Source organism: Mustela nigripes, chromosome 11 (genome assembly GCF_022355385.1).
Source record: "Mustela nigripes isolate SB6536 chromosome 11, MUSNIG.SB6536, whole genome shotgun sequence".
Taxonomy (NCBI): domain Eukaryota; kingdom Metazoa; phylum Chordata; class Mammalia; order Carnivora; family Mustelidae; genus Mustela; species Mustela nigripes.
The window spans coordinates 14,708,119-14,732,939 of record NC_081567.1 but is presented as its reverse complement, the minus strand read 5'-3'; the positions used below and the strand labels follow the sequence as shown (position 1 = coordinate 14,732,939).

The window sequence follows — 24,821 nt, the reverse complement described above, 5'->3', positions numbered from 1 at the left end:
ACACTGCTCCTTTAAGAACATGGGTTCCAGTAGACTTCCCAAAGATCATCAGCTTTGTATACTATATTCTTTTTGTCATTTGCCATTTGTTGTCAGTGGTTCTAGTTGCAGACCCCAGTGTATGGCAAGTAAAAGGTGTTCCCCCAGCTCTGAGCTGACATGAGAATCAGTCTTGGGACAGTGGTTTGTTTAATGGAAGTTTCTGTGGAATGGCAAAGCTGTAATTTAAATTAACCCCTGGAAACAAATTAATTGACAAGTTTAAAGGCATGATATACTTATGTTTCCCTTTGCTAAAAAATTTAGGGAATAGAGAAACCCACTGTGGAACAGAGTTTAGACAGCAGGCAAAATAGCATTGGCTGTTGCTACTTCCTATATTGGTTGAATAGGTGGAAGAGAGGAGCTAATGGGTAACGTTGTAAAGAAACATTTTAGAGATCGTTACTTTGTTTAATTTATCTTTTCCTAGGGCATTTGCTCATCATTTCTTTGTATTGAGCACATGGCCACTTTGTGATTATAAAAGCAGGGTGTGATGTATGTGCTCTTGAGTACTCAGGCCTGGGACTATGTGCACTGAGTGTTTGGTATGGCCTTTCTGACTACTGACCTCCATACCCCTACTTCTGTTTACTGATCACTGTTTTTGATTAGAAATCTTTATAAAATTTGTAAAGATCTAAGTAGGGAAGTATAATGTCAACACTCTCTTCTCTAGAGAGTCTTTCATTTCTGGGAGTCCTGCATTTGGCTTACTGAGAAACAGTGGTCCTATTAATAGTGATTTTTCAGATATGTTTGTTGCAGTGTTTAATGTTTTTTCTTTCCCCTGGAGACAAAGCCAAGACTGAACTTTTTTGTGTTCTCTTCTAGCTCAGCCTCAGCTCTGTGAATGTCCCAGTTGGGAAAATACTGATACTGCTTGTTTGAAAATTAGTGAAATGGACAAAGGTGTGTGGATACATGTGCTTTTGTGTGTCTTTGTGTGTGTGTATGTGCATGTGCACAGTGGTTGAATATATAAGGATAATGGTCAGACCAGCTTTTGATGTACTTTTTTTTTTTAAAGATTATTTATTTATTTATTTGACAGAGATCACAAGTAGGCAGAGAGGCAGGCAGAGAGAGAGAGAGAGAGGAGGAAGCAGGCTCCCTGCTGAGCAGAGAGCCCGATGCGGGACTCCATCCCAGGACCCTGAGATCATGACCTGAGCCGAAGGCAGTGGCTTAACCCACTGAGCCACCCAGGTGCCCCTTGATGTACTTTCTACTTAAATTATAGGGCTACTTTTTAAAAAGAATGAGGAGAATTCATATCAAGGTGTGAATAGAGACTTCATTTCCACAGCATCTCTTGTCTAGAGCAATGTACTTCCCAGTTTGGTTGGTTTACTAATGCTTTTTGAGGACTCAGTGTACAATGTGACCTCATGCTCTGTTACTCATGCTGTGGTAGGGGGATGAAACCTAGACAAGGATTCTGAATTTCTGAGCTTAAATCTTTTGGAGTAGGGGCGTGTGGGTGGCTCAGTCGTTACCCATCGGACTTTGGCTGTGGTCATGATCCTAGGATCCTGGGATCATGCCCCACATCAGGCTGTCTGCACAGCGGGTGCCTGCTTTGCTCTCTCTCCCTCCTCCTGCTTGTGTTCCTGTTCTTGATGTCTCTCTGTGTGTGAAATAAATAAATAAAATCTTTTTTTTAAAGCTTTTGGAGTAAATAAAATATACATGATAAAATTAAAAGCAACCTTTGAAGAATGGGTAAGATTTAGGGGTGCCTGGGTGGCTCAGCCGTTAAGCGTCTGCCTTCAGCTTAGGTCATGATCCCGGGGTCCTGGGGTCGAGCCCTTCATTGAGCTCCCTGCTCTGCGGAAAGCCTCCTTCCCCTCTCCCACCTCCTCTGCTTGTGTTCTCCCACTTACTGTCTCTCTCTGTGCCAAGTAAATAAATAAAATCTTAAAAAAAAAAAGAATAGGTAAGATTTAGAGAAGTGGTGCTGTTAGGTCCTCCATTTGTGTATCTATAAAATGAGAGCATTGGATCAAATTAGGCCCCTCTTAGCACTGATGCTGTCTGATTATGTGATTCTTCAAATTAAGAAACATGCACAGAGGGAAAAGTAGGCTTCATAAGCTTAGTGAAAAGCATGAGAATGTTTCTGGGAAACCCCAAATCCCTTTCTTTCCCATTTTAATACCCCTTACAAGGTCTTTGACCAGCATCTTACCTGAATTCAAACATGCTGAAGGGGACATTGAACATACTTTTTTCCCCCTTAATGTATTGGGGAAGACAGTATTTAATATAAAATACATTAAAAGTAAGACAGTATTTAATATAAAATACATTAAAAGTGAAAATTTGAAAAAAAATGCAAACTGTGTTGACACAATTATTAAGTATGCTTGGATATGTCGTAAGGCTTTGTTTTTCCACATTATTCTTAGTAGAGCAGGAGTTGGCCTTCATTTTAGTTCTTTTTTTTTTTTTTTAAGATTTTATTTCTTTATTTGACAGAGAGAGAGAGATCACAAGCAGGCAGAGAGGGAAGGGGAAGCAGGCTCCCTGCTGAGCAGAGAGCCCAATGTGGGGCTCCATCTCAGGACCCCAAGATTACGACCCGAGCCAAAGGCAGAGGCCTCAACCCACTGAGCCACCCAGGTACCCCTTCATTTTAGTTCTTATGAAACTTCTAATTTAAGAGGTATCTTCTCAGTTAGTATGAACAAGAAGATATATTGTCCTGACCTCTGTCAGTGTTATTTTTGATCTCTACAGAGATTTCTTGACAAAATCAATAGAAAAGAAATTTAACCAAATTTAATGTTGGATGTCTTAAGTCTTTTCAAGGCTATTTTGAAAAACAGTACTAGGCTGTGAGCAGAGGAATGATGTGTTCTGACTAAATTTTTAAAAGATCCCTCCCCTCTGGCGGTGCCCGGGTGGCTCAGTTAGTTAAGCGTCTGCCTTTGGCTCAGGTCGTGATCCTGGGGTCCTGGCATTGAGCCCTACATCGGGCTCCTTGCTCAGCATGGAGCCTGCTTCTCCCTCACCCTCTGTCTGCTGCTCTGCCTATTTGTGCACGCGCTCTCGCTCTCTCTCTCTCTCTCTGAAAAATAAATAAATAAAATCTTTAAAAAAAAATCCCTCTGACTGTTGAGTTGAGAATAGGGGACAGGAGTAGAAATAAGGATATCTTTCCATAATCCTGGTGAGAGATGCTGGTGGTGCAAATGAAGTGGTCAGATTGTGACTATATTTTGAAGATAGAGCCAGTAGAATTTTTATCAGATTTGGATGTAAGATATGAGAAGGATATGAATCAAATATGTATTAAATGTTTTAAATTTGAGTATATCCCACCCTCAGTATTCCACACACTTTGACCTCGCAATTCCTCTTTCAAAACTTGAGTTTAAGAATATCATAGCCTGGGTGGCTCAGTGGGTTAAAGCCTCTGCCTTAGGCTCAGGTCATGATCTCAGGGTCCTGGGATCGAGCCCCACATTGGGAGCAGGGAGCTGAGCAGGGAGCCTGTTTCCTCCTCTCTCTCTGCCTGCCTCTCTGCCTACTTGTGATCTCTGTCAAATAAATAAATAAAATCTTAAAAAAAGGAAAAGAATATAATCACATGGACAAAGATGTTTGTTTATACAAGAATATTTATCACAGTGTTAGAGTCATGAAAGTTTAAAAACAAGTAAATCATAATAAGAGAGTTGGCCAAATAAATGTTGGTACATCTGTAAGCAGAAAGAGGTGTCCACAGAAAAAGAAAGATATGACCTTTGTGACACTGAGAGGCCATTTTTAAAAGATTATTTATTTATTTGACAGAGAGGGAGATCACAAGTAGCCAGAGAGGCAGGCAGAGAGGGGGGGAAATCAGGCTCCCCGCCAAGCAAAGAGCCCGATATGGGGCTTGATCCCAGGACCCTTAGACCATGACCTGAGCCAAAGGCAGAGGCTTAACCCACTGAGCTACCATGGTGTCCCACTGAGAGGCCATTTTAAGCCCCCAGCTGTTGCCCCCCCCCGCCCCCCCGCAATGATCTATGTCCTGCTTACCCAGGCGCACTTCTTGGAGAACTTTCTTGGAGATCAGAATTAGAAAGAAATGGAAAGGGCGCCTGGGTGGCTCAGTGGGTTAAGCTGCTGCCTTCGGCTCAGGTCATGATCTCAGGGTCCTGGGATCGAGTCCTGAATCGGGCTCTCTGCTCAGCAGGGAGCCTGCTTCCTCCTCTCTCTCTCTGCCTGCCTCTCTGCCTACTTGTGATCTCTCTCTGTCAAATAAATAAATAAAATCTTAAAAAAAAGAGAGAAAGAAATGGAAAAACCTAAGTAGTTAAGGGTTTTTGTTCTGTTTTGTTTTTTGTTTTAAGATTTATTTATTTTAGAGAGAGATCGAGCCTTAAGTTGAAGGCTCAAGAGAAGGAGAGACTCAAGCTGACTTTGTGCTGAGCTTGGAGCCTAAGCAGGGCTCAGTCTCACGACCCTGAGATCACGACCTTAGCTAAAACCAAGAGTCTGACACTTAACCAACTGCACCACCCAGGCGCCCCACTAGTTAATAATTTTAAGGAAATAAAGGGAATGCAAAAACTAAGTCTACCAGGCCAGGAAATAGCCCAACCATAGCAGGGACAATAAATCAGTGGTAAAAAAAAATTCCAGTGCTGTTTCATAAGCAAGCAAAGCTCTGCATTCCTTTCCTGAGATAAGGAGCCCCAAATCCCAACCAGTTTATACAAGATCTCAGAGCATGCCCATATAGCCCCTCTAACGGTTATATCTGCTTCCTTGTAATGTTAAAGTCTCCATCCTAGAAGGAGCACAAGCTTCAATAACATAGCATAGGATGTATGTATAGGTCTGTTTTCTAAGTACAAGAGGGCAACCTTATGCCCACCCTTATAAGAGCTTCCGTTTCTGAGTATTTGTCCTAACCCTAAATAGAAGGAACCCGCTCACCCCTGCTCAGGGATTCACTGCTTTGGAAGTTATTTTTCATGATTTCCTTTATTTGCTGCAAATAGTTCCCTTTGTTTGCCAACTCTACTTTGGTGCAGTCTCTACCTGTAACTCACCAAGGAGCAAACTCACGGTTTGGTTAAAAGTCCTTTCAGTAAAGTATTACGCAGCCATTAAGATGATTTTATAAATATGCTTCTGGACACATAAATATGTTAATATTTTTCCAGTTTTTTTCTTTTTATATGTTCTACTGAGAATTTGGGATATTTTAATGCAAAGTTATCAGATACTCTTGGTTGCTACTATAGTAACTTAGTGGTTCTTGTCATGTTAGCTTTTGGTTGGTGAATATTTTGTATCTGATATGTGCTTGGGGAAGAGTTGGTTTATGGGTATCTTGCTTTTTGTACACTGAATTTTAAATTGTTGCTCAGGGGCACCTGGGTGGCTCAGTGGGTTGAGCCGCTGCCTTCGGCTCGGGTCATGATCTCAGGGTCCTGGGATCGAGTCCCGAGTCGGGCTCTCTGCTCAGCAGGGAGCCTGCTTCCTCCTCTCTCTCTCTCTGCCTGCCTCTCTGCCTACTTGTAATCTCTCTCTGTCAAATAAATAAATAAATATTTTAAAAAAAATAAATTGTTGCTCAGATAATTTTTGAAAAAGACTCATTTATTTATTGCATATTGAAGTCAGAGGTTGGTAAGTTAAATGTAATTTAAAATACATATAGTACTAAATTTTATCAAAAAGCTTTGCCATTTTCAAGTGATTTCTTAGTGATTACTGCTCTTCCCTCATACAACATGTGGGATGCATCTGCCACCGCACAAACAAATGAAATGTGCTAGAAGAATCATGCCTATAGAACTATCTAGAATGAGGGACGCCTGGGTGGCTCAGTTGGTTAAGCAGCTGCCTTCGGCTCAGGTCATGATCCCAGTGTCCTGGGATTGAGTCCCACATCGGGCTCCTTGCTCCGCAGGGAGCCTGCTTCTCCCTCTGACTCTGCCTTCCACTCTGTCTGCTTGTGCTTGCTCTCGCTCTCTCTCTCTGACAAATAAATAAATTAAAAAAAAAAATCTTAAAAAAAAAAAAGAAAGAACTACCTAGAATGAAACCCACCATTATTAGAGTTAATTTGGTTCCCTAAGAGCACTTTTCTTTGCTTCACTAAGTAAGTTTTATTTGCTTTGTTCAGACTTAAATGAATTTTTTTTTCATCTCAGTGTTTATAAAATGGAAAACATAAGATTTTTCTAGGACCATTTCTCTGCTCTTGTCAGTGAAACCCATCATTTGTTTCATGTATTCCTATTACCACTGAATTTATCCCCACTAAATAATACTTGATCAGAAACATTAATTGGAAGATTCAGAATCATAAACTCTCCTGTTTTTGATCTTTAATCTTTTTTCCCTGTCCCCCACATTTCCTTGCAAATTTCTCTTGATTATTTTTTTTGTTTTGTTTTGTTTTAAAGATTATCATACAGTAAAATAGACTTTTTATTTCGGTGCATATTTCTGTGAATTTTAATACATATATTGATTTGTCTAACAACTACCACAGAACACAGAATAAATATTTCCATCATCCCAGAAAACTTTATTGTGTTATATCCCTTTAAAGTTATAGTCTTGTGATCCTGGGTGGCTCAGTCAGTTAAGCATCTGCTTTTGGCTGAAGTCATGATGGCCCAGCATCCGGCTCCCTGCTCAGTGAGGAGTTTGCTTTCCCGTCTCCCTCTTGTTTCCCCCAACCCTGCTCATGCTCTCTCTCTCTCTCACTCTTTCTCAAATAAATAAATAAAATCTTAAAAAAAATAAATTTACAGTCTTCTGGCATCCAATGATCTGTAGTTTTGCCTTTCAAGAATATTTTATGAATAGAACTGTTTTGAGACTGTCTTCTTTCTTTTTATACGATATACGTTACCTTCGGGATTCATCCACATTGTTGTGTGTATCAAGAGTTTGTTCTTTTTCAGTGCTGAGGAGTATTCCATCAGTGGATTTACCATGGTTTATCTGATTTACACGTTTCATGTGTTTTTAGTTTTTGGTGATTATGAGTAGAGCTGCTGAGGACATTCATGTGCAGGTTGGTGTAAACATAGATTTCGTTTCTCTAGGATAAATGCTCAGGAGTACAGTGACTGGGTGGTATGATAAGTGTATGTTTACAGTATCAGGATCCACCAAACACTTCTTCAGATGTAGCATTGTGCATTCTCAGAAATACAGAAGTCCCGCTACTCATGCTCGTCAGCACTTGATAGTGTCAGTGTTTTTTTATTTTAGCCATTCTAAGAAGTGTGTAGTGTGTTGTTGTTGTTTTAACACAATATTATTGAGATGTAACCACATACCAAAAAATTCTCTACAATCTAGGTTTAGAACACTTTCGTCACCCCAAAAAGAAACCATGTAGTAGTCAATTCCATCTTCCCTTTCTCTTCAGCCCCAGGCAACTACTAATTTTTCTGTCTCTACAGATTTGCCTGTTTTGGACACTTCATATAAATGGAATCATGTAATATGTGGTCATTTATGAGTTTCTTTTAATCAATTAGCATAATGTTTTCAAAGTTTGTGTATAAGAATTGTATATCAGTACTTCACTCCTTTTATGGCTGAATAATACCCCGTTGTTTGGATATACCATGTTTTATTTATACGTTTGTCAGTTGGTGGACATTTGTGTTACTACTGTTTTCTAGCTATAAGTAGTGATGCTTGCACAAGTTTTCTGGAGCACATGTTTATATTTCTCTTGTGTAGACTTGCTGGATCATATGTTAGTTCTACATTTAACCTTTGGAGAAACTGCCAAACTTGTGTAAACGGGCTGCGGCATTTTACAGTCCCACCCACCAGCAGCATATGCGCAGTGGATATTCCAGTTTCTCCACGTCTTTATCACCACTTGTTATTTATTTGTGTTTTTGATCATAGTCATCTAGTCGGTGTGAAGTAGTTCTGATTTGCATTTTCCTGAAGAATATTGAGCATCTTATGTGCATGTTAGCCCATTTATGTCTCTTCTTTGGAGAAATGTCTGTATGGGTTTTTGCCTACTTTTTAATTGGGTTATTTATGTTTATTGTTGAATTATAATAGTTCTTTATATATTCTGGCTACGAGTCCTTTATCAGATACATGATTAGTTTCTCCCATCTTTTGTCTTTCACTTTCACATCAAAGAAGGATGATGTTCTTTGAAGCACAAATGTTTTAAATTTTGATGAAATCTAATTCATCTGTTTTTAATTTGTCTCTTGTACTTTTGGTCTTATGTCTAAGGACCTGCAGCCACAAAGATTTATACCTCTCTAATCTCAGTTTTATAGTTTTAGCTCTGACATTTAAGTCTCTAGTTAATTTTTTTAAAAGATTTTATTTATTTATGTGAGAGAGAGAATGAGAGAAAGAGAGAGAGCATGAGAGGGGAGAAGTTCAGAGGGAGAAGCAGATTCCCTGCTGAGCAGGAAGCCCGATATGGGACTTGATCCTAGGATTCCAGGATCTTGACCTAAGCTGAAGGCAGTCGCCCAACCTACTGAGCCACCCAGGCCTCCCTCTAGTTCTTTTGAGTAAAGTTTTGTGAGCAGGTATTCAGCTTCTTTCTTTTACATGTGGATATCCAATTGTCCTAATACCATTTGTTGAAAACGATGTTCCTTCCTCACACAGTTGTCTCAGAACCTTGTCAAGAATCAGTTGACCACATCAAAAGATGCTCCACATCACTCATTATCAGGGAATCGCAAGTCAAAACTACAACGAGATATCATATTGCACCTGTCAGAATGGTCAAAATAAAAAAATATGTGAAAACAAGAAGTGTTGATAAGGATGTGCACAAAAAGGAACCCTGTGCACTCTTGGTGGGAATGCAACCTGGTGCAGCCACTGTGGAAAACAGCATGGAGTTTCCTCAAAAAGTTAAAAATAGAACTACCATAGGACCTAGTGATCGCACTACTGGGTATTTAATCCCAAATTACCAAAAAAAAAAAAAAAAAAAAAAAAAAATCAAAGGGATACATGAATCCCTGTTTATTTATTTTTTTAAAAAGATTTTTATTTATTTATTTGACAGAGATCACAAGTAGGCAGAGAAGTAGGCAGAGAGAGAGGAGGAAGCAGGCTCCCTGCTGAGCAGAGAGCCCGATGCGGGGCTCGATCCCAGGACCCTGGGATCATGACCTGAGCTGAAGGCAGAGGCTTAACCCACTGAGCCACCCAGGTGCCCCAAGAAACAGACTCTTAGTAACAGAGCACAAACTGATAGTACCAGAGGGGAGGTGGGTGGGGAATTCGTGAAATAAGTAATGGAGATTAAAGAATGTGCTTACCATGATGAGCACTGATCAATGTGTAAAATTGAGTCACTATATTGTACACTTGAAATTAATATAACACTGTGTGTTAACTATACTGGAATTAAAATAAAAAACTTAATTTAAAAAAAAAAAGAAAGAAAACTCAACTTACCAAAAATGTAAGGGTGTATTTCTGGATTTATAATCCTATTCTAGTCTTTCATATGCTTGTTTTTATCCAGTACTACATGGTCTTCATTACTCTAGCTTTGTAGTAAGTTTTCAGATTGGGAATTGTGAATATTCCAGCATTGTTCTTTTTCAAGATGATTTTGGCCAGAATGAGACTATATGAACCTAAAACAGGATTAAGTAACTCCCTGCTTAAAATTTTTAAATCAGCCATATCTGATTGCATCTTTCATAAAATGTCATATTCCTAAACTGATCCACAAGATTTATGATCTGACCCCTGTCCATTTTTCAAGTTTCATTATTCACCCACTTTTTCTCTTGCTTTACCCTGCTCCTTGAAGGCTTTGAACTGGCCTTCCATTGCAGGACTTCTGCATATCTACTTGCTTTTGCTTCGAATGTTCTCTGCACTTCACCTATATCCTGTTCACTGTTCAGATCTCTACCTAAATGTAATCTTTTTAGGTAGTCTGTCCCTATTATTTTAGAAGATTTTATTTATTTTTTGCGTGCGTGTGTGCACGAGAGAGAAGCGTGTGCGCGAGCGTGCGAGCACATGCACACATGAGCGGGAGAAGGGGGAGGGGTAGAGGGAGAAGCAGGCTTCCTGCTGAGCAGGGACTCCCAACTCAGGACCCAGTCCCAGGGCCCAGGGATCATGACGTGAGCTGAAGGCAGAAACTTTGACTAAGCTACCCAGGCATCCCTGTTCCTGTTATTTTAAAAATATTTGTTTTTCTTTACCCACTCTGAGAAATAACAAATATCATTGAAAAATGAATTTTTTAATTTATTTTTTATTTATTTGAAAAATTATTTTTTTTTATTTGAAAAATAAAGAACGGTGACTACTGGGAAACCAGAGGGTAAGCGTTTAGTGTGGTAGATACATCTGATGCCAGGTTATTATTTGATCCTTTGGTCCTTATTTTCTTTGAAAGCCCACAGAAGTATTTTCTTCTCACTTGAAATTGAAGGTTATTTGAAATTGCCAGAATGTGTCCAGATTGGGTTTATTGTCATTTATTTTGCTTAAAATGTTGGTCCTCACATCTATAGATAATTTGTTTCCATTTCAGCAATGTTTTCTTCATTTATGCTTAATAATTTTCAACCAAAATATTATTATTCTAGGGTTAAATCTTAATTTTGCAATTTTGCTGTTTATAAAAAACATCTGATCCCTTTTAAACCGAATACTCGTATAACATCTTAAGTATGTCTTTTATATCATGGATGCAGTTTTCTGTATAGATAGTTCAGTGCTATGTTGTTACCAGTGTTCTTTGTTCTTGTTTTAGGGAGATCACACTGGTGGGGGAGGAGGGGCAGAGGGAGTCGGGGAGAGAATCTTAAATAGGCTCCACACCCAGAGCACAGCCCATGCAGCCCATGCACAGCCCATGACCCTGACATCATTACCTGAGCCAAAATCAAGAGTCAGACACTTAACCAACAGAGCCACCCAGGTGCCCTACTACTAGTGTTCTTAATCAGTGCTTTTTTCTTTGCTGTCTTTTTTTTTTTTTTTTTAAAGATTTTATATATTTATTTGAGGGAGAATGAATGAGAGAGAGCACGAGAGAGGAGAAGGTCACAGGGGAGCCTGATGCGGGACTCGATCCTGGAAGTCCGGCATCATGACCTGAGCCGAAGGCAGCCGCTCAACCAACTGAGCCACCCGGGCACTCTTTCTTTGCTGTCTCATTAAGCTGATTGTTTAATCTCAATGTATTCTCACTTTGTTTTCCCATGCTGTAGCTTTATAGTACAGTACATTGCCTGGCACATAATATGTGTTCAGACACGCAGTGAAAGGAATGGATATATGAGCAAACGAAAACCAGATCTTGGTGTATCCTACTGAGACTCTCAAAATATTTTTCTAGGAAAGTATTCTTTAAAAAAAAAAAAAAAAACCAGCTGTGTTGAGGTATAACTTATATACAATAAGATTTACCATTGTAAGCGTCCAATTTAGTGATTTTTACGAAGTTTTCTAGAGGTGTATAACTAACACAGCAGTCCAGTTTTAGAGCATTTCCATTCCTGCAAAAACTCACTTCATGCCTTTGTCATTAAATTCCTGCTTCCAACCTCTGCTTTCTGTCTCCCTAAATTTGCCTTGTGTGGACATTTCATGTAAATCTGTGCTGATGGAGCTGCTCAAATGCACACCTGCACACTCAACATTGTTTTCATTTCTAAGCATGGCTCTCCAGGGGCTGCCTTCCTGTCAGTGTAGCTTAGTGGACAGTGATTGGGCTCAAGTGTCTTAAGACGGTGTGACCTTTCATCTGCCGGTGGATCTTCATGTGCGTAGCGGAGCACGTTCAGAGTTCGGGCGTTTCATATCTGCGCGGGTGCTTACCTTCCCGTCACTCCTTTCATGTCTCCTCTTCGCCTCCATGCACCTCTTCACTGGCCAAGAGCTCGCCAGTCATGACTGCATAATCGTCTCCACACACTGCTCACCCATTCTCCCGAACGACTTCTTTCCTAAACATGCTGTGTTCGGTCATGTCTTAGTGCAAGTTCCTGCTGCTGAGAGTACCCTCCCTCTTGGGCTGTGTTCTGTCGTGTCATGGTGCGCAGGAAATTGTACACAGGTTCCTACTGCTCAGAGTACCCCTTCCTCTTACTTTCTTTTGAGGCTTTTATAGCTTCCTCTGGTAGACTGATGTACTTCTTTTCATTATACTGTCTTTGTCCTGTTGGCTTGTTTCTACTAAGGCTCTGGGTGCGTTTTGTCATCGTTTGCACATCTGTCTGCTCATGAGACTGTTTCCTGAGAGCAGGAGTGACGGCATTGTATTTGTTGTCAAAGCTTATCCTCAGCCAAGCCCAAGTATCTGGCCTGTAGTATCTAAATAAATGACTTGCAGGATAAATAAACTGAATCTTTGTTAAAGTTTCGGCAGTTGTATATTTCTTCTGTAATTTCTCTTTAGAGTAGAATGGAGAAAAATGACTTCTTAGGGGTGAAGCAAATCTGAATGCCAGTGGTTAGATTGCAGGCATACTTGGACATATTAAATATTTGCATGATTCACTGATAGAAATAGTTTTATTTTGCCATTCTCTGTAAGGTACCTAGCTTCAGAATTGTATGGTTTTGTTTTTTTTTTTTTTTAAGATTTTATTTATTTATTTGACAGACAGATCACAAGTAGGCAGAGAGGCAGGCAAAGAGAGAGGAAGGGAAGCAGGCTCCCTGCTGAGCAGAGAGCCCAATGCGGGGCTCGATCCCAGAACCCTGAGATCATGACCTGAGCTGAAGGCAGAGGCTTTAACCCACTGAGCCACCCAGGCAGCCCAGCTTCAGAATTGTTACATTAAGAAAAGCTGTCTCTGATTAGAAATGATTTCTTTTTGCTTGCATTTGTGTATACTTATGTTCCAAGAATATCACAGTATTTAAGACTGCTTCAGCTTCTTTCTAGCTAAAATGTAATGGTGATCACTGATGACTAAGTTGTAAACAATTTCTTTTTTTTGGTAAACAGTCTTAATGTGATGATAAAATAACTTTTTCCTTTTCCCATTAGATGTTCATCTGCTTTCTGCAACAGAATCTCCATGGCCTGAACATTTTCTGAAAATTATTTTGAGCAGACTATCTGTTTAATAACAAGATAACCACATCAAGATGGTTGGAAAACTGAAGCAGAACTTACTATTGGCATGTCTGGTGATTAGTTCTGTGACTGTGTTTTACTTGGGCCAACACGCCATGGAATGCCATCACCGAATAGAAGAACGTAGCCAGCCCCTCAAATTGGAGAGCATAAAGACCACTGTGCGAACTGGCCTGGATGTCAAAGCCAATAAAACCTTTGCCTATCACAAAGATATGCCTTTAATATTTATTGGAGGTGTGCCTCGGAGTGGAACCACACTCATGAGGGCCATGCTAGATGCACACCCTGATATTCGCTGTGGAGAGGAAACCAGGGTGATTCCCCGAATCCTGGCCCTGAAGCAGATGTGGTCGCGGTCAAGTAAAGAGAAAATACGCTTGGATGAGGCTGGTGTCACTGATGAAGTGCTGGATTCTGCCATGCAAGCCTTCCTACTAGAAATTATTGTTAAGCACGGAGAACCAGCTCCTTATTTATGTAATAAAGATCCCTTTGCCCTGAAATCTTTAACTTACCTTGCTAGGTTATTCCCCAATGCCAAATTTCTCCTGATGGTCCGAGATGGCCGGGCATCAGTACATTCAATGATTTCTCGGAAAGTTACCATAGCTGGGTTTGACCTGAACAGTTACAGAGACTGTTTGACCAAATGGAATCGTGCCATAGAGACCATGTATAACCAGTGTATGGAAGTTGGCTATAAAAAATGCATGTTAGTTCACTATGAACAACTTGTCTTGCATCCTGAACGGTGGATGAGAACACTCTTAAAGTTCCTTCAGATTCCATGGAACCACTCAGTGTTACATCATGAGGAGATGATTGGGAAGGCTGGAGGAGTATCTCTGTCAAAGTGAGTAGATGTCATTATTATTTTTATTACCCTATATTCAGGCAATAAAGGGGTGTGTGTATGTGTGTAAACTCCAGCTCTCTTTTGGAATAGATACAACTTCATCAGTGAGTTTTAAAAAAAATTCTCTAGCTAGCTCATTATAGACCTTTTCATTTATTTAATTCATCTGTATATTTAGAATTATGGTCCTTTTTATTTTTTTGATGGAAGCAAACCCAATTTATAGCAGTTAAAGGTCTTTTTCACAGACCTTAGGCCTTAATGTCCATCATTCAATTTTAGTGACTCCTGATTTCTAATTTCTAGATACTCTTATTAATATATGTGCTGCCGAAGCGAGCACTAGATACTCTTATTAATAAAGATAGTTGGCTTTTTGTGTAGATTAACATGAGAAGCTTCTCACATGTTGGTAAGCAAGTGGTGAATTCTAAGCATTTAGGGATTTTTAGTAATAGAGAAAAATAAAGGCTAAGATGATCTAACCCAGTCCCTTCGCTTTACAGGTTGGAAAAGTGAATCAGAAAGTAAAAATGATTCACTCAAATTGAGGTGGAAAGACCAGAATTAGAATCCATGCCTTGGTCTCAGTGGGCTAGTGCTGTTTTCCATGGCATTTCATAACATGTAGTAATTCTTTTGTCATCTGAAGGGTATTGATTTTTACGTAGAGGTAGAGAACTCCACAGGTTGGAAGCTTAATCCCTAATCCATCTGTACGAGAAGTTCCTTAGATTCAAATACTTCTAAAACCATTGCATTTTCCCCTTTCTTATGAAGTGGTGACTGGGGTGCTCTGACTTGATCTGACATTGTGATTTGATGACATATGTACCCAGAATAAGGATATAAAATGAAACTACTTAATTCAGGTAGCATCTCCTTATGGGGAAAAGTTGGGTGTAAGTAAGTTTTATTTTTTTCCATTTATAAAGGTAATAAACAGGTACCTGCTGTTTAAAAAAAAGAAAGAAAGAAAAGATAAAACAGTGTACTTCTCCCCTAGGTACCCTGCTTCCTCCTACCAAGGAGTGTCTTCTTGATTCCTTTTTTCAGTGTGTTGCACTTGTGCCCGGAGTATTAATTCCTGATCTAGATGATTTGAAAGGAACAGCTGCGTTTCTGCACTTAGCTTATGGGGTATTGGTTATAAATTATTAGGTATTATCACTCTAATGGTTCGAGGTTATTTTTATTGATTCAAAGGAAATTATATTCCTAGCTACTGTCATCATAGTTTATTGTTCTTTCCAGATAATAGACCGTAACTAATTTCTAATCACCTGTATTCCTAGGTAAGCATTTCACTTTATGTGCTTGAATTTTGGCCCAGATATTCTTTTTTTTTTTTTTTTAAAGATTTTATTTATTTGACAGGGATCACAAGTAGGCAGAGAGGCAGGCAGAGAGAGAGAAGGGGAAGCAGATTCCCTGCTGAGCAGAGAGCCCGATGCGGGGCTCGATCCCAGGACCCTGGGATCATGACCTGAGCTGAAGGCAGAGGCTTTAACCCACTGAGCCACCCAGGCACCCCATGGCCCAGATATTCTGATGCTGTTTCCTTCTAGTGGTTTAAAATAAGCCTGATAGACATCCCCACACCCACTCCCAGTCTGTCCAAGTAGGGATTAAGGAGATATGCTCAAGGTAGATTTCAGTGGAAATAAGGAAAAGATTATTTTACATATATAATTACTATGTTTAAGGCAAACATGGAGACTGAGGAAATTCTATAGAAACTACAAATAAATGGATTTTAGAAGGGGAAGAGACCTTACTTAGCATTCAGTTTGAGGCATGGAGACCCACTGAGGTTTTGCACCTTGTCAAGAATCACACCTGGCAGAGCCATGACTAGACCTTGCAATGTTTATTCCAAGATTCTTGGTATCATATGAGTTATTTTTAAATTAAGGCATACCTATAAGTAAATGCACAGATATTCAGTGTACAATTTGATATGTGTTTACATCTGTATACACCTGTATAATCACCATCTGTATAAATATATAGAAAATTACCAGTGCTCGGGAGGCTCCTTTATCCCTCTCTTGGTTAACATCTTCCTCAGCCCAAAAGAAACCACTGTTCTGACCTCTGTCACCAAGGGGCTCTGATGTTATGTGTGAAGTTCAGAAATAGTCTTGCTTGTTTTTGAACTTCATGAAATGCAAGCATGCTTATTCATTATTTTTTGCCTGGCTACTTCCATTTAACCTTAGATTTACCCATAACCTTGTAAAGAGCAGCTGTTGATTCTTTTTCATTACTATGTAATATTCTAGTATATAAATATAACAGTTTATCCATTGGTACATTGCTGGACATTTGATGTTTCCAGTTTGGGACTATTATGGGTAAAGTGGCTAAGATCATTCCTGTCCATTACTATTAGTGAACGGAGCATTAATTTCTCTTGGGTATATGCCAGTGAGTAGAATCGCTGGATCATAAGACATCTCTATATCTCCATATTTAGATGTCCTTAACAGATACTTGTTTTCCACACGATCTGTACCATTCACGTACGGCTATATTTTACAGAAATGTGTTCTAGTTGCTTTGCAGCTTTGCCAACACTTAGTATTCTGAGTCCTTTTAATTTTAGGACCGGTACAAGTATTTTTTGTTTTAAAGATTTTATTTATTTATTTGACAGAGAGAAATTACAAGTACACTGAGAGGCAGGCAGAGAGAGAGAGAGAAGGAAGCAGGCTCCCTGCTGAGCAGAGAGCCCGATGCGGGACTCAATCCCAGGACCCTGAGATCATGACCTGAGCCGAAGGCAGCGGCTTAACCCACTGAGCCACCCAGGCGCCCCGCAAGTATTTTTTAAACCTAAAAACAAAACAAAATAACATTTGGGTTCTTTCCTATAAATATTTTTTTTCTGGAAAAATTGTTTAAAATAAGTATTTTAATACTTATTGTGGTATTATTTAGTCCTGAAGTACTAAAAATATTTAGGCAGTTTTGAAGGCTTGAAGATACTACCAGATGACCCAGGAACATATGCAGAAATTATTGAAGACAGTGGTAAGGAAAACTTTCACAGTTCTACCTCCCCTATTGTGTTAACTAAAAAAGCAATGCTTTTTTTGCTTTGCTTAGGAATTTCCAGTTATTTTCAGTCAGAGAGGTACATCTCGCCTTCCTGGTCAGTTCCAGTTAGAGTAGGAGCATAAGTTAATCACTTGCTAATATATGTGAGAGTTTCTCTATGAAAGAATTTGGTGGAAGAAAACATTCTTTCATTCTGGGGTGGTTTAGGGAATCTTCATTAGAGACTACTGTGTATAAGTTAAGCTTTAAAAAAAAAAAAACTGAAAATAAAATCAAAGGTTTTAATGAGTGGGGAAGAGATAGAAGCAGATTGCTTTAGCTGGCTAAAGTGTAGGTCTGCATTAAGATACAGCTATAGAATTTTAGGTACACTATTAATCCTTGGTGTTTTTAGACAGTCATTTCAAGGCAAAGTAGTAGAATAGTTTCTCCAGTGATTGATGTTGTACCTTTGATGCTTTGAATACGGTGTTCTGTTTTAACAAATTATTTACCCATACTGTTCAACATTATATTAAATTGAGCTGTAGTCTTGATTACTATGGCTCCAAAAATGATACAGAGCTCACTGATCTCTTTATTTCTTCCAAACTAGTTGAGTAGAAAAAAAATTGAAGCATTTCTAAATGTCTTTTTGCCTTTATCTTTCAAGAAATGTTTATACAGAAAGGTAAGGAGGAGTACATTTTAAGGAAAATAACATGCAATTAGGTGGGTTCTAGTAGAATTCTCCAAGTGATTGAATATGTAGTAGGATTTTGCTAATGACGGAATGGTATCTACTGCCTGCCTGCTTCTCAGATAATTGGAGTAGGAAATGGAATAAAGTTTGAGGCTATTTACATTAACTTCAACTCATGAATTGTGGAATATTTGTGGAATTTCAGTCATTTCCATCTGGGAACATTCAGGAAATTACTAGTGTATACAGCATTGTTCCTGCTTTTAAACTCTTTCAGATACTATGAAATTACCTGGAACAAATAAAAATCATCAGTAACAATAACAGAAAAGTGCACCAAGGTATACTTAAGGTCGACTAAAATAAGTAACCTAGGATCAGTAAACAGATTTACTAGGTGAAAAGAGCAAAGCCAGAAAACACTATAAAGATAAGCCTTAAACAGAAGCAGGTGTAAGAATCATAACTACAATTCAGAGAGAAGTTCTCTGCCCTTTGGGCAGAAAAAAAGGTGTAGAACTGTTAAGCACAAAGAGGTTAGAAGGAAAAATACAGTAGCAGTGGTAAGTACAAGAGAAAAAAATAGTACAATATTTGGTACTATACAATATAATATACTATATAATACAATAATTGACACTCTGAAACTTCTAGTAAGTAAAGCAGAGAGAAAACTAGAAATCAGATCCAGAACAGAGATAGTATTAAATAAAAATAAACTCAGTAAATTTTAAAGAACTAATTGGCTTTATTAATTCATGAATCATGCGTAGCCCATTTAGCAAGTGGGGGAGCTCCAAAAGTTTACAGAAAAGGGAAGGCTTTTAAAGATAAAGAGACAGTGGGGAAAATGAAATTATTCGGAAAGAAACCATTGTTTTAGGCAAGATTGCCCTCCTAAGGGGAATAGCTGGGGTCTAACAGTAAATTTGCTAGTGCTGACCGGGAAGTTCCCATGTAGAGTGATTAAAGGTTAACATTTCAGTGGATGTGAAGCTGCAGTTAGATGGGGTATTAAGACTTTTTTTTTTTAATCTTTTAGGAACAAGAACCAAGTTTTTTATTTGTTCATTTCTTACATTCAAATTATTCCTCAAGGACAGTCCTTGGTCTGAGCCTCTTTGCTATCATACAACTGCAACCCACCTCTTTATGGGGTTTTCCCTCCCTGTCAGTTTTACAGAGGCCCACCCTAATCCTAACAGAGGAAGTAAGGACCTGCCAAAAGGAGTGAATTTTGAATCCTGCAAGCCTCCTAGTAGGTCCTTTAAACTCATGATGTAAATTCAGGGGAGTTGACCAATAAGGTGCCTTATTTTGCTTCTAGAAAGTTAGGACCATAGTTAGATTTTCTTCTAGCCTGAAATAAAAGGTTGTCCTAAATTCCAGAGGTTGACCTGTATCAGTGGCCTGAGAGAGAAAGATGAAGACTTTATCTTTCTAGGCCAATGGCAGAGTAAAGGAAAGGAAAAGGAGAAAGATTTCAGGATCTGTTAAAGTAGGCAATCCTGATCCGTCGTCTTGAGTGGAAGTCTGTCTTGACGATGGATACTGCTCTTCCTCGTAATTTGATTTGAAGGTCTGCAGTGTCTGTATTGGGCTCGGTGTCTTGTGGAGCCTTTAGCTGGGTGATGCGGACTCAAGGCTTACCACCTTCTAATTTTGCAGACAGTGTCGGTGGCCGGGAGCAGTTGGTAATGTTCCTTCCAGGTGGGGCTGAGCTGTTTTTCTCTCCTGTTTCCAACATGCCCAATCACCAGTTCTAAACTGTGACCTTTGGATTGGGATCCCGATAGACTTCTTCGGCCCGTTGATAGACTTGATCATAAGACCTTAGAGGCTTAGAGTAGCTTGTACTTCTGTAAAGTAACAGGGGACCAGAGGAAGGTTGTGTATTGATGGGATTCCAAGAAATCTGCAAGGTTTTTGTCTCTGGAATTAATCCTATGAGACTGCCAGCGCCCCGGAGCCCTTCCAGCAGTTTGCATTTTAAAAAGTCTTTTCCCCCTTTCTTTCTTCCTTGGGAGTCAGTGATAATGGGCTGTGTTTCTAACTCCAAGGGACTGAAAGAATAGAAGTTTCTCCAAGATGGACTTTTGCTTTCCTAAGGCCAATAATTTACAAGCTGTTTGAGATAAAGGAGTTTGGGGATTGGTGAAGAGATAGGTGAATTTTGAATTGCCTCTGGAGCTGAGTTTTGTTTTGCAAACAATTTGCCAGATTAGGACAGTTGCTTTCAGTTCCTCAAAGAATTGGGGTGTAACTTAAATGATTTCATACATTGATCCACTTATCCAACTAGATTATCCTCAATTGGTTTCTTTCCCTCTGGGTAAAGAATTTTAATTATAAATATTTCTGGCAGTATTGAATAACCCCGCTCAGGTGTAAGGGCCCCAAAGAGGGTAAAGGATATTAACTTCCCAAAATCCAGTCACTCCTACTAAAGATTCCCTAAAAAAGAACCAACAGCTTGTATGTTCCAGGCAGGCAAAAAGCCAAGTCCAGATGTGTAAACAAGAAGACAGTCCTTCAGATAGTGCATGAGGGTTCCTTTTTCTTTGTATCCTTTCCAACACTTGTTGTTTCTAGTGTTTTTTATTTTAGCCATTCTGGCAGCTGTGAGGTGATATCTCATTGTGGTTTTGATTTGCATTTCCTTGATGATGACTGATGCCGAGCATTTTTTCATATGTCTGTTGGCCATCTGTATGTCTTCTTTGGAGAAATATCTGTTCATGCCTTTGCCCAGATTTTGATTGGATTATTTGTGGGTTTTGGTGTTGAATTTTATTAGTTCTTTACGTATTTTGGATACTAACCCTTTCCCAGATTTGTCATTTGCAAATATCTTCTCCCATTCTGTAGGTTGCCTTTCAGTTTGTTGATTATTTCTTTTGCTGTGCAGGAGCTTTTCATTTTGATGTAGTGCCAGTAGTTTAGTTTTGCTTTTATTTTCTTGCCTCAGGAGACACATCTAGAAAAACATTGCTATAGCTGATGTCAGGTATGCTCTTTTCTAGGATTTTTGTGGTTTCGGGTCTTATATTTAGGCCTTTAATCCATTTTGAGTTTATTTTCATGTATGATATGAGAAAATGGTCCAGTTTTATTCTTTTGCAGATAGCAGCCCAGTTTGTCCAGCATCATTTGTTGAAGAGATTATCTTTTTCCCATTGCATATTCTTTCCTGCTTTGTTGAAGATGAACTGACCGTAGAATTGTGGGTTTATTTCTGGGCTCTATTCTGTTCCATTGATCTATGTATCTATTTCTGTGTTATTACCATACTGTTTTGATTACTACAGCTTTGTAATGTAACGGAAAGTGTAGAGCTGTGATGCCTCCAGCTTCGCTTTTCTTTCCAAGGTTGCTTTGGCTATGCAGGGTCTTTTCTGATTTCCATACAAATTTTAGGATTGTTTATTCTAGTTCTATGAAAAATGCTATTGGTGTTTTGATCGGGATTGCATTAAATCTATAGATTGCTTTGGGTAATACAGCCATTTTAACAGTATTGTTCTTCCAGGCCATGTGCATGAATTATATTACCATTTCTTTGTGTCAACTTTAATTTGTTATATTAGTGTTTTATAGTTTTCAGAATATAGGTCCTTCACCTCCTTGGTTAAGTTTATTCCTAGGTATTTTATTATTTTGGGTGCAATTGTAAATGGGATTTTTTTTTTCTTTCTGCTACTTCATTATTAGTGTTAGGAAATGCAATGGATTTCTGTAAATTGTTTCTTTATCCTGCAACCTTACTGAATTCATTAATCAGTTTTAGTGTTTTTTTTGGTGGAGTCTTTAGGGTTTTCGGTATGTAGTATCATGTCATCTGCAAATAGTGAAAGTTTTCTTTCTTTCTTTCTTACCAGTTTGTATGTCTTTTATTTCTTTTTGTTGTCTGATTCCTGTGGCTAGGACTTCCAGTACTATGTTGAATAAAAGTGGTAAGAATGGACATCCTTGACTTATTTCTGATTTTAGGGGAAAAGTTCTGTTTTCACCATCGAGTATAATGTTAGCGGTGGTGGTTTGGTTTTGTTGTTGTTGTTTTTCATTTCAGGACTTTATTATGTTGAGATTTGTTCCTTCTAAGCCTAATGTTTTTTTATCAGGAATGTATGTTGTACTTTGTGAAATGCTTTTTCTGCATCTATTGAAATTATCATATGGTTTTTATCTGTTCTCTTGTTAATGCAATGTATTACATTGATTGATTTGAGGATATTGAACCATCCTTACGTCCCTGGAAGAGCACCTTATGTTTTCAGTGGCCATTTGTGGTTCTCTTGTGAAATGCCTGTTTGTGACTTTTGCCCATTTTCTAATGCGTAAGTTTTGTCATTTTCTTTTTGCTAGACTTTATCTGATATGTATGTTACAAACCGCTTCTCTTAGTAGCTTGTCTTTTTTTAAGATTTTATTTATTTATTTGAGAGAGAGAGTGAGAATGAGAGAATGAGCAGGCAGAGAGGGAGAGGAAGAAGCAGACTCCCTGCTGAGCAGAGAGCCGGATGCGGGGCTCAGTCCCAGGACCCTGAGCTAAAACCGAGAGTCAGATGCTTAACTGACTGAGCTACCTGGACACCCCTAGAGCAATTTTAGGTTCACTGTAAAATTGAGCAGAAAGTATAGGGAGTTTCCATATATTCTTGGCCCCCACATATGCAAAACTTCTTCCACTATCAAAATCCCGAACCAAACTGGTACATTTATATAGTTAACGTATGAACAGTGATACATCATTTTCATGCAAAGTCCGTATTTTATAGTAGGGTTCACTCTTGGTGGTGGTGTTCGTTCTGTAGGTTTTGGCAAATGTGCACTGTCAGGTATCCACCATTACAGTTATAGACAGAATAGTTTCACTGCCCTGAAAATCCTCTGTGGTTCACCTTTTTGTCCCTCTCTGCTCCCAACTCCTGGCAACAACTGGTCTTTTTACTGTCTCCATAGTTTTGCCTTTTCCAGAATGTCATACAGTTAAAGTCATACAATATGTAGCCTTTTCAGATTGGCTATTTTCACTTAGTAATACGCATTTAAATTTTGTGGCTTGACAGCTTTTTTTTTTTTAAGCACTGAATTATATCAATTCTGTTGATTTTTCTCAAAGAACCAGGTTTTGGCTTTTATTTTCTCTATTGATACCTTGTTTTGTTTGTTTGTTTTAAGATTTTATTTATTTATTTGACAGACAAAGATCACAGATAGGCACAGAGGCAGGCAGAGAGAGAGGTAGAAGCAGGCGCCCCACTGAGCAGAGAGCCCGATCCCGGGACCCTGGGATCATGACCCGAGCTGAATGAAGGCAGAGGCTTTAACCCACTGAGCCACCCAGGCGCCCCTGATACCTTGTTTTTAACTTCATTGAATTCTGTTCTAATTGTTACTTCTTTTGCTCCTTTTCTTTTCTTTTGCTCCTTCTTTTTTGAAATATGCACTTAATGGTGTAAACTTCCTTGTAAGCACTGTTTTCACTGCATTGCACATATTTTGATAAGTTGTGTTTTCATTTTTATTTAGTTTAAAATATTTAAAATTATTCTTTGATCCACATATTATTTAGAAATGTGTTGTTTAATCTTGAAGTATTTCGAGTTTTACGAGCTATGTTTCTCTTATTGATTTCTAGTTTAATTCCACTGGAGTTTACAAGAATACATTGGATAGGGGAGCCTGGGTGGCTTAGTGGGTTAAGCTTCTGTCTTCGGCTCAGGTCGTGATCTCGGGGTCCTGGGATCGAGTCCCGCATCGGGCTCTCTGCACAGCAGGGAACCTGCTTCCTCCTCTCTCTCTGCTTGCCTCTTTGCCTACTTGTGATCTCTCTCTGTCCAATAAATAAATAAAATCTAAAAAAAAAAAAAAAAAAGAATACATTGTATAACCTCTGTTCTTCAAATTTGTTTTTATGGCCTGAATGTGATCTATCTTGGTGTAGGTTCCATGTGAACCTAAGATAGGTATGTGTATTCTGCTGTTGTGGAGAGAAACGATAATGTCTGTTATATCCAGTTGGTTGATGATGTGTTGAGTTCAGCTGCATCCTTGCTGATTTTCTGCCTGTAGGATCTGCCCATTTCTGATAGAGGTGTGTTAAATTCTTCAACTATAATAATGGACTTATCTGTTTCTCCTAGAAATTCAGACCTTTGTTGCCTCATGTCTTTTGACTCTTTGTTGTTAGGTGCCTACACATTAAGGATTATTAGGTCTTCTTGAATAATTGATCCCATTATCAAGAATACAGCTACTCTACCTTTGATTGGTGTTAACATGTTATATCTTTATCCACCTGATTATCTTTAATCTATTTGTATAGATTACCTTTAATCTATATGTGTCTTTATATTTAAAATGGGTTTCTTGAAGCAAACATATAGTTGGATCTTGTATTTGATCCACTCTCACAATAACTTGCCTTTAATTGGTACATTTAGACCATTGATGTTCAGAATGTTTCTGATATAGTTGGATTAATATCTACTATAATTTTTTACTTGTTATTATTCATCGCTTTGTTCTTTGTTCCTGGTTTTTTTTTTGGTCACTCTTTTTGCCATTTATAGTTTTGACTGAGCCTCTTACATGATTCAATTTTCTTTCCTTTCTTAGCATATGAATTATACTAAAAAAAATAATTTTTTTGTGGTTGCCTTTTCGTCTGCAGGTAACACTATACCACTTGTTGGGTAGTGCAAGTACCTTATTATAACAAAATATTTCTATTTATTCTCTGTCCTTTGTATCATTGGTTTGATTCATTTCACTTATACATAAGTATTCATACTAAAATTCCTTATTGCTATTATTATTTTAACAAACTCTAGTAGAGCCGTTAAGAATAAGAAAAGTGAAAGTTTTGAATTTACCTTCACTTATTACTTCTCTAATGCTTTTCCTTTCTTTATGTAGATCCCAAGTTTCTGCCCAGTTCTAAAGAACTCTTTTAAATTCCTTGCAAGGTAGGTCCACTGGCAACAAATTCCCTTAATGTTTGTCTGTGACAGTCTTTATTTCCCCTTTACTTTTGAGGAATAGTTTCACAGTATACAGAATTATAAGTATGTGACGTG

At 38.6% G+C, this 24,821-nt stretch overlaps 1 protein-coding gene across 3 annotated transcripts in view; it reads left to right on the top strand.

Annotated features, from left to right (window-relative positions):
* The window catches only part of TPST1 (tyrosylprotein sulfotransferase 1), a 106,253-nt gene that overhangs the window by 24,129 nt on the left and 57,303 nt on the right, over positions 1-24,821 (top strand). For 2 of the 3 annotated variants that reach the window (XM_059414763.1, XM_059414765.1), the window contains one exon: positions 13,046-13,991. In XM_059414763.1, the coding sequence (XP_059270746.1) occupies positions 13,147-13,991 (845 nt within the window). In that variant the 5' untranslated portion in view covers positions 13,046-13,146. Of the gene's footprint in view, positions 1-876; positions 955-13,045; positions 13,992-24,821 lie in introns of all 3 variants that reach the window. The other variant, XM_059414764.1, reaches the window with a different exon arrangement.